The 18987-nt window shown below is 36.5% G+C and overlaps 6 protein-coding genes across 7 annotated transcripts; 2 read left to right on the top strand and 4 right to left on the bottom strand.

The window, feature by feature from the left end:
* Positions 38-3288, bottom strand: LOC18588040 (ferrochelatase-2, chloroplastic). The gene is made up of 9 exons (XM_007012184.2): positions 2937-3288; positions 2401-2749; positions 2156-2299; positions 1860-1961; positions 1416-1519; positions 1196-1322; positions 911-1063; positions 725-825; positions 38-626 (listed from the first exon to the last, which is right to left on the bottom strand). The coding sequence occupies exons 1-9, from the start codon at positions 3020-3022 to the stop codon at positions 311-313; spliced, it is 1482 nt and encodes a 493-aa protein (XP_007012246.2). The 5' UTR covers positions 3023-3288; the 3' UTR covers positions 38-310.
* Positions 4198-7332, top strand: LOC18588039 (serine hydroxymethyltransferase 3, chloroplastic). Its single transcript, XM_018126491.1, has 5 exons — positions 4198-4428; positions 4524-4625; positions 6283-6386; positions 6556-6628; positions 6719-7332. Exons 2-5 carry the CDS (start codon positions 4547-4549, stop codon positions 6991-6993), a joined length of 531 nt encoding a protein of 176 aa, XP_017981980.1. The 5' UTR covers positions 4198-4428; positions 4524-4546; the 3' UTR covers positions 6994-7332.
* On the bottom strand, positions 8397-9524 carry LOC18588038 (H/ACA ribonucleoprotein complex subunit 4). The gene is made up of 2 exons (XM_007012181.2): positions 9262-9524; positions 8397-8943 (listed from the first exon to the last, which is right to left on the bottom strand). Exons 1-2 carry the CDS (start codon positions 9457-9459, stop codon positions 8539-8541), a joined length of 603 nt encoding a protein of 200 aa, XP_007012243.2. The 5' UTR covers positions 9460-9524; the 3' UTR covers positions 8397-8538.
* On the bottom strand, positions 9865-13636 carry LOC18588037 (serine hydroxymethyltransferase 3, chloroplastic). Of its 2 annotated transcripts, none has more exons than XM_007012179.2 (11): positions 13245-13636; positions 12492-12919; positions 12221-12395; positions 12017-12134; positions 11816-11928; positions 11555-11677; positions 11146-11250; positions 10904-10990; positions 10716-10823; positions 10475-10547; positions 9865-10384 (listed from the first exon to the last, which is right to left on the bottom strand). In XM_007012179.2, exons 2-11 carry the CDS (start codon positions 12884-12886, stop codon positions 10110-10112), a joined length of 1572 nt encoding a protein of 523 aa, XP_007012241.2. In that variant the 5' UTR covers positions 12887-12919; positions 13245-13636; the 3' UTR covers positions 9865-10109. The 2 variants fall into 2 exon arrangements, with proteins under 2 accessions (XP_007012241.2, XP_017983479.1); XM_018127990.1 differs by lacking the exon at positions 13245-13636 and adding an exon at positions 13121-13218.
* On the bottom strand, positions 14124-16980 carry LOC18588036 (PITH domain-containing protein 1). The gene is made up of 9 exons (XM_007012178.2): positions 16791-16980; positions 16508-16588; positions 16255-16304; positions 15737-15814; positions 15404-15461; positions 15273-15322; positions 14928-15036; positions 14759-14820; positions 14124-14434 (listed from the first exon to the last, which is right to left on the bottom strand). Exons 1-9 carry the CDS (start codon positions 16872-16874, stop codon positions 14392-14394), a joined length of 615 nt encoding a protein of 204 aa, XP_007012240.2. The 5' UTR covers positions 16875-16980; the 3' UTR covers positions 14124-14391.
* LOC18588035 lies at positions 17112-18844 on the top strand. The gene is made up of 3 exons (XM_007012177.2): positions 17112-17446; positions 17612-17773; positions 18126-18844. Exons 1-3 carry the CDS (start codon positions 17153-17155, stop codon positions 18477-18479), a joined length of 810 nt encoding a protein of 269 aa, XP_007012239.1. The 5' UTR covers positions 17112-17152; the 3' UTR covers positions 18480-18844.

Genomic DNA, 18987 nt, shown 5'->3' with positions numbered 1-18987 from the left:
AAGGCATTCTCACCGAGCCTCATAGTGACCAAAAATAGAACAATCGACAGCGACGAAGTATGCATTTTAAGTTTATTATTTCACTGGAAGCAAATATCCCTGGTTACACTTAAGCAAAACCACCAAGAAAAAAAAAAATCTTGGTTCCAAAAGGTTACACTTATGCAAAAATCCCATCTTTGCTTTCTATATGCCGGAATTGGGGCACATCCCCAAACAAGTCTCTAAGATTCAGGTCTAAATGGAGGACAACTCCTTTAATATATATAACTCTGTCTTCTCTATGAACGTTAGCTTTCTTTAATCATCATTAAAAGAGATGGTTTCTAAATGCAAGTAACACCTTTGGTGTCAATAGCAAAATGAATGCCAAGATTGAACCGCGGAACAGTTTGACAAGGTAGTTCAAGGGGTCATATTCAGCTTCTTCAGCGGTGTCCCTTGAGGTTGACATGGCTTTTGCTGATGGTAGAGCTTCAACTACAGCATCTGCTAGATCTGTGATGAATGAAGAGGTGCAACCAAGAGCAGGCACACGACCCCAATTCTCGATACCAGATTCAAGAGCTAAGTCCTTATATTCCATGTCAATCTCTTCAAGAGTCTCTATGTGCTCACTTACAAAGCTACAATTTTGGATGGAAGTAGAATTAGTTTTCAGTTCATAATCTGGCATTTCAAAGCACACATCAAGAACAGCTACTTAAAACTAAGAGTCATGTACCTTATGGGAACAGCTAGAAGACTCTTCACACCTTTCTGGCCAAGCTCAACAAGAACTTCATCAGTGTAGGGCTTCAGCCATTGCACAGGCCCAACTCGACTCTAGAGGAATAGCATGAAGAAGAAGTTGAGCATAACAGTTTTTCATTTTTCAAGTGAAAGCAGAAACTTGAGTTCTAAAACCAACCTGGTAAGCAAGTTTATGATCATTTCCAATTCCTCTAGCTTTCAACTCTTGCATAATTAAGCAGATGCACTCCTCCATTTGATCTTTGTACGGATCTCCAGCATCCTCAACATAACTGACGGGCACCCCATGAGCACTAAAGAATATCATGACCTGAAGTTCAGAAGAATATTAGAAAGAGTTGTAATGAAGTCAATCTCAAAAGACCACAAGTTCGACATATCAACTTCTGACTTTATGCTTAAAAATGTACACACAAGTAGTATAAGCAGCAACCAAACAAACCTCTTCAGGCTTTGGAAATCTCCCCAACTCTTTCTCAATCAAGTCAGCCATAGACCTAATATAACCTTGTCGTTGATACCATGAAAGAATGACAGAAACAGGTAGTCTTGATAGATATGCATCTTCCCTGAAATATAACTCACATTCAGAGCCATTTCCTAAGGGGTGTTATAGATGATTTCAAGCAGATAAGGTGCAGCACAAATTATCAAACACCCACCTGAATATACTCTGGAGAACTCGGACGCTTGATCCAGTTGTGGAGATGGAGAACTGAGGATATAGTGGCAGCACAACAAGTTTTGTTATCCTGTCCCGCTTAATCTGTAGCATAACGTAAATGCTTAGCAACGTAGACTCAACGTACTTTGAAGATAGATAATTCAATGTTAAACAGATAATTCCTTATTAAAATATAAGATATAATTTCAAGTCATATAAAAGGAGAACTTGCAGGAAGGCATGGGAAGTCTTTATTTTTCTTCCAACTCCCTATATTTATCCCTTCTGTAAGGATTTGATGCACTTAACAATAAACTCTTAATATCACCTAAACAAAAATAGCAACTCCTCGATATGGTATCACACAAGTTCATAACTTCACCAACGATATATGAAGAAACTTAAAACCCACACAAATTTGTTTGACTATTAGAAGACCCACCTGCTCAATTGCCTCCTCAGTGAATGGGTACCAATATCGCATTCCAACATATATATTGGCACATACATTCTTTGCCTCCAAAGCCATTCTAAGAGCATCCGCCTGCAGCAAATTCTTCAGGCTATAAATACAATAATAACATTCAAACCACAAGTTTTACCATCAACATGAGGACAACTTTTAAAAGCGTCTAACACATTTAACATGGTTCAATTGAAAAAAATATCCATACAAATTCACTTTAACACAACACAAGCACAAAGTAATATTTCAATTTCTACAATTAAGGAATTTACCTGTTCATCAGTTATTTTACGCAAAGGTGAGCCACCACCAATGGCAGCATACCCTTCTTTACTTTTGGGAGCCCGAAGAACAGAAATTAACTTTGCCAAAGGTCGTTGAAGAAACTTAAACAGCCTAGGCAGCCGTATTATATCCTACAACAAAAACAATATCACCATCAGCACACTACTGAACCTTAAAACCCAAAAATGGTTATATAAAGTACATTAAAAAATGCCCAAGAAATCTAACATACAGGATCAGCAAACAAGTTATACAGAAACGGTTGAACATCGTTAAGAGTCTCGGGCCCTCCAAGATTCAAAAGCAGGACCCCAAGCTTCTCCTCTGCAGCATGTGCATGAGATTCTACAACATTTTCACCAAAAGTGCAAAACCCCACCGCACAATTCGTTTGCAAGTTCAGATTCCTTTTCTGATTTGAGCCACCGCTGAGATTGGATCCTTTGAGAGCGCTGTAATTTTTAGTATTCGAGTCAGAACTTGAGATGACAAGGGCTTTAGACGAAGGTTTATCAACATCATTTGATCCCTCAGAGGAATGGCGTGAGACAGAGGCAACACATCTGCCCCTACGAATCGACCTGAAAAACAAAGAAAAGAAAAGAAATTGACAAAGACGTAAATTTGGGAATCATTTTGGTCCAAAAATTTCATCTTTTGTTCACCAAGCAAATCTTTGTACCTTCTAGACAAAAGTTGGGATCTAACATTAACTCATAAACATAAATATTTGATAAAAATCCCAAATTTCTGGGACAAAAGTCTCACCTTGAAAATCTATAATCAGAATTCCTAAGGTTGGAACCAGAAAGGTTGGTGTGGGAAAGAACTCCAGATAAAGATGCTGCCTCCATGGTTCTGATCGAAACAATCTTCTTTCAATTGAAAGTATAATAGAAACTATGAAGCTGGAGAATAGAAAAGTGGGAAACTAAAATTAAAAATGGAATCTGGGTTTTTGGTGGCTTTGGTAGAGGTTTTTGTACGAGTTGGTTGAGAAGAAAATGGCGAAAATAGTTGGAGATCGGAAAGTCAAATAAAAACTGCGTAAACGTATTATTAAAGCTACAGTATTTTCATTCAAAGGGAGACGTTGATGGCTGCCTAAACCTTATGCAGAAGCTTCCAAGAAGCTAGGAATTAAGACGGTGCGTCTCGTTATACCTTTTTTTTTTTCCTTTTTTTCTTCGTCTACCTTTATTTTCTTGTCAAGTCTTTCTCGGCAACCAAACTTGAATAGTTCTACTTCTATTCTAATTGTCAACGAAAGATTAACTACTTGCAAGGTAATACGACACCGTCTCGTACGACTTAAAGCCTTCCACACCACCAAAGTGACTAATTGAGTACACCAACTAAATAACACATTAGTCAACAATTTAAATTATAACTTTGAAACTTTCACAAAAAAAAAAAATATTTGGCTTTATACTGAATTAATTATTATTATGATTGTGAATTTGTAACTTCATATATTAAATTTTCAATTCTTTATCACTTAAATAGTAATTGACCTAAAAAAGATAAAATTAATGATATTAAAACAAATAATGTTAATTTTTTTAACTAATAGTAGATTTGTAATCATAATTTTTTCCTTATATTGATATATTTAATCAAACTACTATTTATTTTAAATTATAAGTTTTTTTAATTAATTATATATATATATATATGTAAAAGATCTTGACTAAGTAAAACAAAAAATCATGCCTAATAAATATATACAAAAAGTGCATGTATGATTTAGATGATGCCTAGTACAGAAATCGTTTTCCTTTCTTTCTCATTTAATCAAAGACTTTTGCCTTAACCTAAATTTTAAGGTATAATATAGTATTAATAAATAACTTTTACCTACTCACGCGCATGATAAGCGGATTGAATATAGTATTAAGTAAAAATTTAGTGATATTGCCAAAAAAAAAAGAGTCGAGTAAATAAAGTTAAATCATTGTCTATTTAAGTAATTTTACAAGCCCAAGTGTTTTTAGGGTTTTGGAGATACCACTCTATAAAAGCATATGCTTTAAGCTCTTGAGCAACATCCAGCCTCCTCATCTCAACACTCAAGTGCCCCTGTTTCTCTCACTTTGCTTCCCATCCCTTATTGTCTTTCATAACTTAGATTCTATACCAGAATGTTCACAGCTGATGGTCTTTCCATCAGGAATCCTTCATGTTTTGCCATCAGTCTTGTAATATCCAATGCAGCTGCAGTCTGCACGATTGGATCTTATGCAGATACTCTGGCAGCAAGGTAAATACTTCATACCTTTATCTTTTTGAGGTACTGTTATTTTTCTTATCTGATCACTTGGGTAGCTAATAGTGAGCGAAATTACCATTTGACAGTTGACATGTAGCATCAAAGAATAATGATTTTCTTGCTACCTCGGTGGGTGCTGCTGCCACGAAGAAGAAATTATCAGTCAACTGAGTGCTCGATTCTTTCAGGTACTGGAGATTTTCTTCTTTCTTGATTCCCGAAGTTGCTCTACTATTAAATTGGATAGTTGTTTTGTTTGCAAACTGGGGATTCTCCGATGAAGTGTGATACTAGGATCCTGGCTCCACAAATAGAGTCAACAGCAGGTGCCGATCCATGGCGACCTGACTGCCGCTTGGAGCCAAGATTTAGTTAAACGGGAGAAGACCCATGAAACTCACCGTTGTTTCATGACACAATAGCCCGTTTACATTTCCTATTGTCTGATTTCTTTCTAGGTCTTGTTCAGTTATTTTAAATGTGTTTTTCCAAAAGAAATGTGGGTTGAATTGAAGTACATTTTAGGAGCTCAATAGTTGACGGGCACTCAGTCAGACACGGGTGTTTGTTGTTTACAGTAGCAATCCACCTTTTGCATGGTGCCTAAAGCGAGCTACTTACACGATTGGAGGGAGCCTTTGCCTCTCCATGGTTTCCTTCAAATTTAAAGCAGCTAAATTTATGATCATTTTGGTATTGTCTTACACCTGATCCCAATCCTTTTATTGTCCTCTAATTCCATTTAACATTTTTCGTCTAAATTGTGGACGTTCTCTTTTTCTCTTCTTTATTTTGTCTAAAATATGATACCTTCATGTTGAGGTTGGAACTTAGGTTTAAGCACAGTAACCTTTTTAACAAAAGCAAGAGTTTAGCTATGGTGGCAAGAACGTCAAAGAGTGTATAATGTGACACCTTGATATGATAACGTGGCAACACCACGTTAGTAATTCGAGCTCACCTCATATACCATGTTAGCATTTTGTTGAAGGGATTAAATTGAAATAATTTTTAAAATCAATGGATTAAATTGTCACTATTTTAAGTAAAAAGGTTAAATTAAAAAAAAATGTAACTATATGAATTAAATGGATATTATAATTATTTTTTTTCTTTATAAAAATTAAATTTGAATTTTCCTTTTATAAAATAAAATTTTAATATTTTATCTTAGATATATTCATAGAAGCATAGCATCAATATTTACACAATTTTAAAAACGCTCAAAATTAGGATTTCTTTTTCATGGTTATAAAAGGCAATAGATACTCTTGTTGTTGGTCTCTTTAAGTTTTTTTGTCAGTTTTTCTCATTAGAAATTTAATTCATCAACTAATTATTACAAAAGGCAATGATGACAAATTTATGTTTCTCGATTCTGATTTGGATTTTTTCTTAAATTCATTTAATTTAAGGACCAAATAGCTTTTTGATGACAGCGTTTGTGCGTGTCTGAGCCTTATTATTTTTTATTTTATTTTTTTAAGTTTTTTTTTTAAATGAAGAATGGAGGTATGGAGTTAGCAATGATTATAAAAATAATTCCTCGTTCTGATTTGCTCAATTTGGGCATGACAGACTTTTTATTACACCCATAGAATCTGAGCTACTCCACCTTTTTAATTTTTTATTTATCTTTTATGTTTTCATTTTATTAATATTTCAAGTTACATTTCTTAAGTTTGAATTTCTTGGATTAATGATTGTATTTATATTCGATCGAGTTAAATATAATTGTATATATTTGTATTATTTTATTTGATAAAAATTCTAGGGAGGTATAAATTCAGTCCAAGTTATGTTTTGATGATCTTATCTAATATGTGTACTTCATCCTGCGGGTAGTGTCTAATTGTAGAGCTCTTGCAAGCCGATTGGTTGAACTTGGCTATCAACTGGTTTCTGGTGGCAGTGACAATCACCTTGTACTTGTGGATCTGAGGCCATTGGTAAGTTACTATCTCCACAAGACATGCAGACATGTGCCCTCTTTATCTTCAAATCTTGAGTAGCATTGGAAGTATTTTTGTGATTCTTTTATAGATGCCCTATGCTCCCTTCCCCCCCCTTTTTTTTTTCTAATTTTTTTACTTATATTATCAACTTCTCCTTCAACAGGGTATTGATGGGGCTCGGTTGGAGAAAATACTTGACATGGCTTCTATCACCTTGCACAAAAATTCAGTGCCTGGTGAATTATGCCTTATTTTCTTTCTTTGTTTAATTCATTAAAAAATTTCCTTATTACAAAACAGGTACTAACACATCTCGAATTTTGCAGGGGATAAGAGTGCACTCGTGCCAGGTGGCATCCGCATTGGATCACCTGCTATGACCACTAGAGGATTCACAGAAAAGGAATTCACAGCTATTGCTGACTTCATCCATGAGGGTGTGCAAATAACTGTCAATGCTAAAGGATTGGTGTCTGGATCAAAGCTACAAGAGTTCTTGAAGTTTGTGGTGTCTCTCGATTTTCCTTTGACTGATAAGGTGGCAAGTCTCTGGAGTAGAGTTGAAGCACTGACAACCCAGTTTCCCATTCCTGGGGTATGAATGGTATCGATGCACTCTACTAAGTAATAATGAGAAATTGAGAACATCATGAAATTCAACAAAGGTTTTAGGGATCGAATTTGAATGTATCCATAAAGTTGTGAAAAAGTACTTGGAGAGAAATTGAGAACATCAGAACAAGGTGAAATCCAACACAGGTTTTAGGGATCAAATTTGAATATATTCATAAAGTTATGAAAATTTGGAAGTGTTTGAGATCTTCTATTGAACATTATGGATTTCACTTAGTATATATCTCATTAGTAACCACTTATTAGTACTCCATCGGTAGACAGGAAAAATTAAACCATTGGTCATGTGATCAACTTTCCATCATCATTTCTCAGCATCTATGGTGTTAAGAGTTGAATTTTACGGATTATTTTAATTATAGTTAATTTTAGTTTTTAAAATCTTAATGATAACACATTAACAACATACAACCTGGAAGGGCCCAACTCCTGGATTCTCTCCAACCAATCCAGAAATTCTTATGAAGAGGGTATAGCTTTTGTTCTAAGCTAATAATTTCCAAGGAAACGAAAGAATAAATGGATGCGTTAAAATGGGAAAAGAAAACTATCCCTTGCTTTATTCCACAACTTCTTTGGGTGCAAATAAAGGTCGGTAGTTAACTATCTGCACCAGTTAATTCATTATAATCCTCGAAAAGAAAATCTCAGCTTAGCCTTTTGGGTTAAATGGAAGCTGAGATTTCTTTCTCAGCTACTTACAGAGATTCACTGATCACCAATGTTTAGGCATATCAGCAATTTAGCACACTAGCCACAAATATATTGCATTGCTATCACCAATTGTGGCCATTTTAGTTTGGCCTTCTGCCTCTATAAAGAAAATTTGTCCCCTACTTGAAATAATATTGTATAACTAGACTATTTGTCTGCACCACAAGTGTTGTAAATATAATCTGTTATGCAGTAATCTCTTTATGAATGAAACCTACTTGTGAAGCCATCACAAACTTATCCCAGACAAGAACATCTGCAAATTTTGCTAAGAACCCTTTGTGGCCATGTTATAGACTAAAATCCGCAGTGTAAGAAAAGGGTAGAGGCTACCCTTTCTCAATCCAAGTCTCCAGGGCTGTGCACGACTGCATTCCCCTGATGAAGCTCTAGTTTTGTTTGTGGTTATGAATGGCAAATCTAAACCAGAATTAGGAGTGAAAAGCACCAGCACAAGTCATCTGATTGAGCACAGAATGCAACTGTTAAGGTGGTTAAAAGATTATCATCCATTGAAATTCCAAAAAAGCAAAAGATAATTGCTTGTAATTATTGGTCTGAATATCTCTGATTGCATACCATGATCAACAGAAGTGATTAACATCACTATAATCTATTCAATTATCATGCAAAAGTAAACGAAGAATTAGCTCAGAATTCTCTGCAAGAATAACAAAGTATCAAAATTGCATTTCATGTGAAATTCATTCCTTGTGTACAAGAAGCAGAAAAGCCTAGACCCTATTTCAATTTCTGCAAACTGATTTGTCAAAGTTGCAAAATGAATCAACCAACGCTATCAAAAACAACAATCACAATCAAATGGACAAAGCGGCGTACTTCCGACATCCGATTTATTAATACCCAATTCTTCTTCGGTGTAAATAGCAAACCCATCTGCAGTTCTCTTGCGAGGCCGAGAAGAAGGTTCCTGGGATCCTTCCTCTTTGGTTTCTTCACTCTTTTTATTCTTCTTCTTCATCAGTGGTTTCGGTTTCGAGATTTCATCACCATTTGGCTTATCAGCCTTCTTTTGTTCAGGTTTCTTCCTCTTTTTACCAGCAAATATCTCATCAATCTCATTACCAGCCTTCTTAGGAGTTGAAGACGATTTCTTCTGTCCCAGAACAGGTTCTTCTACTTCTTCCTTTTCTGCCTTTTTTGAAGGCGTTTTGGATGAACTCTTCTTAGGCATTAGCTGAATCTGCATGTCAGAAAATCCAAAACTTCAAAACCCGCAAAGATTAATGAAAAGAACAAAAAAAAAAAAAGCAAATTGGAAAGAAAAATCGTTCTTAATGATAACAAAGTGTTGTGTCAGAAAACAAATTATCAGCAACAGTAATCAGACAGGGATAACTGTAATAATATTGAATCGCCTCATCATTCACAACACTGTCAAAAAACGAATCCTTCAAGGGAATTTTCGGCAAATAAAAGGATTGAAACTTCGAAAAAAAAGAAAACCCATAGTTGCAAACAGCTCTCTATCAATCTAATGGTAATAAGCATTGCCTCTTACCTCACAGTAGACCCAAAAGAAAACCAGGAGATGGGTGTCGTCCCTGTTGAAGAGAAGTGCAGACGGAGAAGAGAAGGAACAATAGTGTGAAACTGACAAGTATCTTTTGTCGAAAAACCCTAAAACGGAGGGAGAGGAGTTCCTTAGTTTGTTTTGGACAGAAGCTTTTTCTACTCTTTGGGCTGCCTTTGAACTCATTTTGGGCCTTTTGGGACCATTTATATAGCATTGAATTAATTGCCATACTGGATTATTTTCCTTTCGAGGATTGTAATGGATTAACTGGTGCAGATAGTTAACTACCAACCTTTATTTGCACCCAAAGAAGTTGTGGAATAAAGCTAGGGATAGCTTTCTTTTCCCATTTTAACGCATCCATTTATTCTTTAGAATCTTTTTCGTTTCCTTGGAAATTATTAGCGTAGAACAAAAGCAATACCCTCTTCATAAGAATTTCTGGATTGGCCGGAGAGGAATCCAGGAATTGGACCCTACCAGGTTGTATGTTGTTAATGTGTTATCATTAAGATTTTAAAAACTAAAATTAATAATAGTTAAAATAATCCGTAGAATTCAACTCTTAACACCGTAGATGCTGGGAAATGACGATGGAAAGTTGATCACATGACCAATGGTTTAATTTTTCCTATCTACCAATGGAGTACTAATAAGTGGTTACTGATGAGATCTATACCAAGTGAAATCCATAATTTTCAATACAAGATCTCAAACACTTCAAAATTTTCATAACTTTATGAATACATTCAAATTTGATCCCTAAAACCTGTGTTGAATTTCATGATGTTCTCAACTTCTCATTATTACTTAGTAGAGTGCATCGACACCATTCATACCCCAGGAATGGGAAACTGGGTTGTCAGTGCTTCAACTCTACTCCGGAGATTTGCCACCTTATCAGTCAAAGGAAAATCGGGAGACACCACAAACTTCAAGAACTCTTGTGGCTTTGATCCAGACACTAATCCTTTAGCATCAACAGTTATTTGCACACCCTCATGGATGAAGTCAGCAATAGCTGTGAATTCCTTTTCTGTGAATCCTCTAGTGGTCATAGCAGGTGATCCAATGCGGATGCCACCTGGCACGAGTGCACTCTTATCCCCTGCAAAATTCGAGATGTGTTAGTACCTGTTTTGTAATAAGGAAATTTTTTAATGAATTAAAAAAAGAAAGAAAATAAGGCATAATTCACCAGGCACTGAATTTTTGTTCAAGGTGATAGAGGCCATGTCAAGTATTTTCTCCACCCGAGCCCCATCAATACCCTGTTGAAGGAGAAGTTGATAATAGAAATAAAAAAATTAGAAAAAAAAAAAAGGGGGAAGGGAGCATAGGGCATCTATAAAAGAATCACAAAAATACTTCCAATGCTACTCAAGATTTGAAGATAAAGAGGGCACATGTCTGCATGTCTTGTGGAGATAGTAACTTACCAATGGCCTCAGATCCACAAGTACAAGGTGATTGTCACTGCCACCAGAAACCAGTTTATAGCCAAGTTCAACCAATCGGCTTGCAAGAGCTCTACAATTAGACACTACCTGCAGGATGAAGTACACATATTAGATTAAGATCATCAAAACATAACTTGGACTGAATTTATATCTTCAAAGGGCAGTACCTGGTTTTGGTAAGCCTTGAACTCTTGTGACTGTGCATGTTTCAAGCAAACTGCTAGTCCACCAATTGTGTGGTTGTGAGGACCACCCTGCACAGACAACATCATACCTCTCATGTCTATAAATGCCTCTCATATCTATAATTAATTTCATAACTAAAAAACCTCAGTTTGAAAGTCAGTAGAAGGTTGGAATAGGGGAATTCAGATTAGTAATAGGACCAAAGGAGACAAGTCAAACTAACCTGCAAACCAGGAAAAACAGCATTGTTAATGGCAGATTCTAAGTCAACTCCAAGAACAGGATCCTTCTTGAAGAAGATCATGCCACCTCTTGGACCTCTCAAAGACTGGAAATAAATGAGAAAATTGAGTTTATTGTGGACATTAATGCAAAGGAAGTATATAGTATTTGGAAGATACAACACTATTGGCAAATTAATGGGCAGAACAGAACTTTCTAATACATATGACAAACAAAGTGCAGAACTGGAAAAGATCAAGTGACATTAGTCATGCTAGAAGTAAAACTTTTCAGGTACCCTTACTAAATATCAATATTTGGACAAGCAACACTAATACTCTAAAGCAGCATGTCAAGTGAATTAACATACACAGAGTTCAACACAGAAATTGTAAGCATTAATCCTAAACCTTGTGTGTAGTAGTTGTCACAATATCACAATACTCGAAGGGGTCAGCAACTACAGAAGCAGCAACAAGTCCACTTATATGAGCCATATCCATCATGAGAAATGCACCAACAGCATCTGCGATCTTCAAACAAATATCAATTCCAATAAGTTATTTGCAAAGATAAGGAAAATATCCAAAATGCTTAATAAAAGAATCACTACATGGTAAGTAAATGGTGGCACGCTTTACAGCACAATCAGCAAGCACGTTAGTCCTTACCTTCCTCATACGAGGATAGTCAAAATCTCGAGGATATGCACTGGCACCAGCAATTATGAGTTTTGGTCGAAAGAGAGTAGCTGTCTTCTCAAGCATGACATAATCAACAAGGCCTGTTCCAAATTTCAGACAAATTGAATTAACCACCAAGCCAGTACCAACCACTAAACCTTAGCAAGTCTAATAATAAGGATGCATAACCTGTAGATTCATCAAGTCTATAAGGCATGGACTCGAAATAGATTGATGTGCCAGATACTCGTCTTTTAGGAGTCATGAATCCATGTGACAAATGTCCCCCATGAGGTAAGTCCAGACCCTATGCCAGTTACATGAAGAAATTATTAATTCGTATCTTATCAAAGACAAAAAATTAAATTATTAAAACAGGCAGAAGCATCTTACCATTATTCGATCATGTGGATTAAGAATTGCTGTATAAACCTCAAAATTAGCAGGGGAACCAGACAATGGTTGAACATTAACGCCCCATTTCTTTTCATCCAAATGAAACGCTGCCACAGCCCTCTTCTGGCAAAGTATTTCAAGTTCATCAATGTACTCATTGCCACCATAGTACCTGCAACAAACAATAAGATCATTAGCTGCACAGATTTAAATCAAAACTTAACAAAAAATTAAATCTCTATGCACTTTGCTTAATTAGATAGACGACCTTTTACCAGGCAGTCCTTCAGAATACTTGTTTGTGAGACATGAGCCAACTGCCTCCATCACTGCACGGGATGTAAAGTTCTCCGAGGCAATAAGCTCAAGGCTTTTAAACTGCCTCTCCTTCTCCTTGCTAATAATTGCACGAACCTCAGGATCAGCTTCGCTGAGGCCATGGTCCACAAAACTGCTTTCGAGCACAGGGACAGAGACTGAAGAGGGAGGCCTCCCAGTGACTAAGCTCCCTTCAAGTTGAGCTCTACAGGGTTTCACTGAGTTAAGCTTAATCTGGTGCGGAAATCCACTAATACCAGACCCTTTTAAAGGAAATGCTGGTCTATTGACCCTCATGGGTTGTTGCACAGAACCCATCATTGCAGCTCCGCTACAAGCCTGCATTCTGGCTTTCCGCTAGTATTCCTCACAAATTTCCTACGAATTTACGGACAAAACAGAGAATTAAAATGAAAAATTCAACCCAACACCAATTAATTCGCAAACTTCTCCTTTGTTAAAATGAAAAGCTTTTTATGACTTTCTCCCATAAGCAAAAGAAAAAGAAAAAGAAAAAAATGAAATTTTGATTTGCAAAGTGAAGTTCTCGCAGGAGACTGATAAAAAGCTGACACTTACAAATTCCTGAGACCACGATAAAACATATATAGCTCAAGAATTACAGCATATACTACAATTTTTTCCTAAAAAAATGGGAAAAATAAGTAAACTTTTGACTCTGTAGAATCGTAAATAATAGTACCTGATAAAATCTAATAGAACGAATTAGTGGGTGAAAAAAGCCCTGGCCAAGACCAAGAAGTATGGCTCAAACATAAAATCCAATAACTGGAAATGAAAATCAGAGAGGATAACGGATTTAAAAGAAAAAAAAAAGTGAATGATTCAACGAATACAGAGAAGAGAGCCTATTTTTCGGAAGAGTTTTCTTTTTTCTTTTTCGGAGTGCAACGTTATTGAGATGGAGTGAAGCAAGTGCGTGGCTAAAACCCTAATACTCTATTAAAATTATTGAGCCGCGCTTTAAAGACAAAGAAAATAATAAAGAAAAAAAAATTGGAAAAGCCAAGCGGCTGGATAGCAGAGACTCGGATGTCAGAACTCGGAACTCAGAAGTGAGGAGGAAAATTGGGAAAAATCCTTGTCGAGGGCAAAAAGTCCTCTGGGGGTTGGTCTATCGTGTCTCCTCCGATGACTCGACTCTGATGTTGCCACTTGGCCTTCATCAGGTTAGGATGACCAACGTTACGGCCAAAAAGGGGAAAAAAATGACATACATGCCTGGCATTCCATTTTTTTTCCTTTTAAAAACTTGCAGGATTTTATTAGATTTATAATATACTATGAAAGGAAATAGTGCTTTGTCATTTTATATTAGAGGACAGTTCCTTTTGTGATCATATATTAGAATTTAGAACAAGAAAACGTGATGAATTGTCTTCCCTAGCTTGGATGGATTTTAGCTTATAAAATATGAAATGTAAAGTGCTAATATAGGTAGCATCTGTTTTTAGTATTACCTGCCTAGTGTTTTTACCAACTTCATTATGCTTTACCTTGCGTGAAACTGATGAGTAATATGAGAAATAATGCAACAGTAACTTCAAACTGAAACCCAGTGTGATACCAAATGGAAATAGCAGATGCAAAGTTGCTTGCACAATTTGACTCTTCTCAGTTCAAACTTCAAATATTAACTATTTCAACCTTCCCACAGTATATGAAGCATAAAATCTTTGATAACATGATGGAAATAAAAGAAAAGAAGAAACCGATGGGTAGGGGGATTCTGCATCAGCTATATTAACATTTGTGTAATTTTCATCATAGAATGTATATAAGGAGTGGTCAGATTCTTCACAAGAACACCCAGAGGTAGGACAGTTTCTTTACTCCACTTGAGAAAAGCCCCCACCAGTTTCAGCCCGGGTCCTGCACGAGTAATCATTTTTTATAAATTAAATTAAGTTATATATTAAAATACCAATTGAACGAAAACTAATGCATGGACATCTTGAAACTTAATCAAAATAAGAGGAGTAGTTTTTACTGCATGAACTTGGAAAAGGCTTTGTAGATATCTATCAATGTCAGCTGTCCCAATGTTGCCTACTATATAATGCATGATCAAGATTTACAACACATATCAATCAATAACAGAATAATTCAAGATTCAACAAGAATGCAGGCCACATTAAAATGCTTAATTCAAGGTCTATCCCAGTACATAACCATTTAGAAAGAGCAACCACTTACTTGTGATCGGACGGATTGGGTGTAATTTCATAAACAATTGTTGCAACAACATCCCTCTTCAACTGTTAGTCAAATTCAGGAAACTAGATCATTTGAAGCACCCAATTTTTACAGGGAACAGAAAAGAATCAACACCACCAGTGGGTCCGAGCTTTGTCAAGGGAAGTACCTGTGTGGCTTCACCTTTGAAACCAATGTAGTGAATTTGAGTAGTGTCACCACCAAAACTCTCAGGGAAATGCAACGTAATACTTGCCACACTTTGAAATTTTGAATACCTAGATATACATGTTAATAAACATCAGAAAGAAAGAAACTAGATAACAGAGAAGATGAGACAGAGGTATGCTATTTTATGAATTCTTTTATTAGCATCAACTCAACATTGTCAGTGGATCAGGGCTATGTGGAACAAGTATTCATGCACGACAAATTAAGCAAGTTAACTGCTCACAAATGGATGAGAAGTGTTCTTAAAACAAAGATAACACTGTTTGGAGGGATAAGTACCTACCTTGTCTGATATTCTAACACTCCTTGCAAATTTTCAACCAAATCCCACTCCTTCAAAGAAAACATACACGTTTTAGGTCAACTTAGCTCAATTTATCAGTATACTCCATGGCAAGGCAAGACAACCAATACCTGCACAGGTTGCATGCCTTGAGCATCAGAGAAGTCAATGACTTCTCGATTGATAAACCTAATCAAGACAAATTGAAAAAAAAAAAAAACCTTTTATTAGGAAGAATTGCAAAAGAAAATAACTAAGAAGAAAGCAATATGGACAGCAGACGCCCCTTTCAAAACACTACAATCTTATGTTCTTTGGAAACACCAAAATCAAAGATATCTACAGTGTGAAAGCAGTTAAAATATCATCACTGCAATTAACGTTGAATATTAACCTTCACTTTCTAACTGCAGATTAACCATTTCAGAAGCAATGAAACCACTAGGTCAGTCACAAGAACTTACACTCTCATCTTAGAAGGACTTGTTCCATCAGCACCACCAACAACTGATATGCTCTTGATCTTCACATCTGATGTAAATCTATTAGAACAAACCCAATAAGTACATGACAAGTTAGACAAGCACTTCTGGAACATTAAAATTCCAAACCAAGAAAATGAACAAATAGAGTCGACCACTTGATTCATGATATACATTTCAAGCATACCTTGAGTTAGCAAGCAAGGAATATAGCTATAATAATGTATAACAAAGCAGAAAAATGAGACCAGTACACTGGGTAAAAATAAAATGGAATACTATTTATCAATATAATACAAATTATGAATTTGTCATCCTTGATATTCAAACCAGCATGCTTCCTTCACTTAGCTCAAGCACAAAAAATTTAAGGTAGTCACTTGTCATATCAACAAGACCACAGACATAGATGGTGGTTTGTAAATTCAAGCAAGTAAAGGCATGAACATTCAAAGCAAACTTTCAGGTAAACCACTAAACAACTAGAAACAGGCACATACGGGATGTAAACAAGTAGCTCAGGATCACCCTCATTGCTTTCCAAGTGTTCCTGCCACGATTAAAAACCACACATTAAGCTTCACATACCATGAACTTGACAAATACTTCGATGCAAAATTCAAAATTCTCCCAAAAGCATGCTAACACAAACATGAACAATATATATATTCATTTGTTTCAACAAAGAAAAGAACTGATGCATGATATAAGAAAGATAAAAGTACATTTAATTAAAAAATAATAAAAATTTACCCCAGAAGAATTCAATCGCTCCTCCCAAGCTTTAAACACCGATTTAACACTTCCTGGATTAGCCTCATTTAGAGCAGTCACCTTAACGGTAACCAAAATTCCAAGAAACGAAAGTAATACTCCATGTCAATTCATTAAAATTGGAGAGTGGAAAAATGAATAGAAATTATACTTAAACATTCAATCAGGGAAAACCAAAATCCACTTATGAAAAAACACAAGAAAAATCAGTAATGAATAGGTTGAATCTTCAATATATTTCAAAAAAAAAAGGAGAAACAACCTTGGAAAGGTCGATGTGCTTGTAAAGAGACCAATTAGAAGAACAATCGTGATCTTCGCAGCTGTGGTCATGCGTACACGCCATTTTCGCCTTCTCTCCGATCTCTCTCACTTTCGCAGCCAAACGAAGCCAAGAAGCAAAAACCAAAAAGAAACAAAACGGGAACACTCGAGAAGCAGCCAAACAGGAACGAAAACATGCTGCAAAAACGCACCGTTTCTCCGACCTTTACTTTCCTTTTTTGTCCACCCTAGAACGACGCCGTTGAAGTTGTTAGAGTAAAAACGCACCGTTTCGATGGTCTATATGGCAATTTCCTTTCCTCTTCTCTTCCCCTCCGTCCCGCCCCTTGGTAGGTTGCTATGTCTTCTCTCCCGAAGGAAGGAAATCGAGGGAAAATGAAAATGGAAGGAGTCGAAGGAGACGCCTCGGTGGGTGGAACAGGGCGTTACACTCTGAAACCAACACGAAAAAGCAACGAGGACATAATATTTTGCGTGGACGTGGACGCAGAGTCGCTTGTTGAGATGAAAACAGCGGGAATCACCAGATTGGATTCCATAAGGCAGGCCATCCTTCTCTTCGTCAACTCCAAACTCTCTATCAACCCCGATCACCGCTTCGCTTTCGCCACACTGTCCAAATCCGCCTCTTGGGTATTTTTCCCTTTCTCCTTTTGTTGTCTTTAATTTTATTTTAAGATTGATTGGAAATGTGGGAAACAGAAGGAAGTAGTCTAGCATTTCATGAATTCGAAAAAGGACTTGAAAGTTATTTATTTATAAATTTTTATTTCTTTTTGATTACCTGTGATTTTTCAGCTTAGAAAAGAGTTCAGCAGTGATGTTGAGTCTACCATTGCTGCTGTTCGGGCACTCTCGGCTACTACCGTCTCTTCTGGCCAAGCTGATCTCACCAATTTATTCCGCTTAGCAGCTCATGAAGCAAAGAAATCTCGTGCACAGAACCGGATTTTAAGAGTGGTCAGTATCCATTTCTTTTCCTCTTTATCATTGTTATTATGGTTAAGTTGGGGAAAGGATTGGAACTCGGGACCTCCTTTTCTAAGTGTCGCTACCAATTAGGTTATGCCTCAGTAATTTATCTTTGATAATTATTGGTAGAATTCATTATCTACACCTGCTTAGATGTTGTTTTTGTTTTCAAGGCATCCTTTGTTTAATGAATTTCTAGGAATGATTCCCATTTCTTGTAAAGATTAAGTTATGAACCTTTGGTATGTGCATCCTAGAGTTGAAATATATTAATGTTTCTTTTTCCTCATTCTTCCTTAGTAATTCTGACACATGGTGTGATATTTTGCTGGTCTCTTAGATTCTTATATACTGCAGATCATCGATACGGCCCCAGCATCAATGGCCTGTTAACCAGAAACTCTTCACTTTGGATGTGATGTACCTCCACGACAAGCCTGGACCAGATAACTGTCCCCAGGTGGTCTATGATGCACTTGTTGATGCGCTTGAACATGTCAGCGAGTATGAAGGATACATCCATGAGAGTGGACATGGTCTACCGCGTACTCTCTTCCGTTTCATGTCTATGTTGTTGTCTCACCCTCAACAGCGTTGCCCTCAAGACGACTGTGATATTCCCAAGCCTCTTATGAAGAAGTCAGCTGAATCAGGAAATGGTGAAGATAGTGTTCTTATATCCACCAGCCAGTGAGAATATTAACCACCGAATTTCGATGCTGCTTCGATCCTTGGGTTTTACCAGTATGATTTCTGGATGTGCTGGAAATAAGATACATGGACTAGATGACCTATTTATCTTCTGTAAACATTCTGTACAGATTAAACCCTTTCTGTGTGTGTTTTTGAAACTGTTTCATTTAATATATGATTCAGTATATCATTATCTTACACCTACACAGTAAATGGTCATCCATCCAATCTGGGGGATATGTTAAACTTTTTATATTTCAGCTTCTTGAAGGAAGATGCTTCCTTGTCATATCGACCGCTATGTTCATCAATCATACTTGTTATTGTTATGGATCAATGTATATGACAATGCGAATTTTCTTAACATGTCAGAGGCAGCCGCAGGAGCATTTCTTTTAGCATTTTTTTAGTAATAAACTCTCCTTGATCCTTTACTTACACAGGCACACCAGACAAGGCTTGTCCAAGAGCACCAGATGCAAAGACCTTTGATCCAACATTTGGCTGCA

Source organism: Theobroma cacao, chromosome 9, assembly GCF_000208745.1.
Source record: "Theobroma cacao cultivar B97-61/B2 chromosome 9, Criollo_cocoa_genome_V2, whole genome shotgun sequence".
NCBI lineage: Eukaryota > Viridiplantae > Streptophyta > Magnoliopsida > Malvales > Malvaceae > Theobroma > Theobroma cacao.
This window is presented reverse-complemented; position numbering and strand designations above follow the sequence as displayed.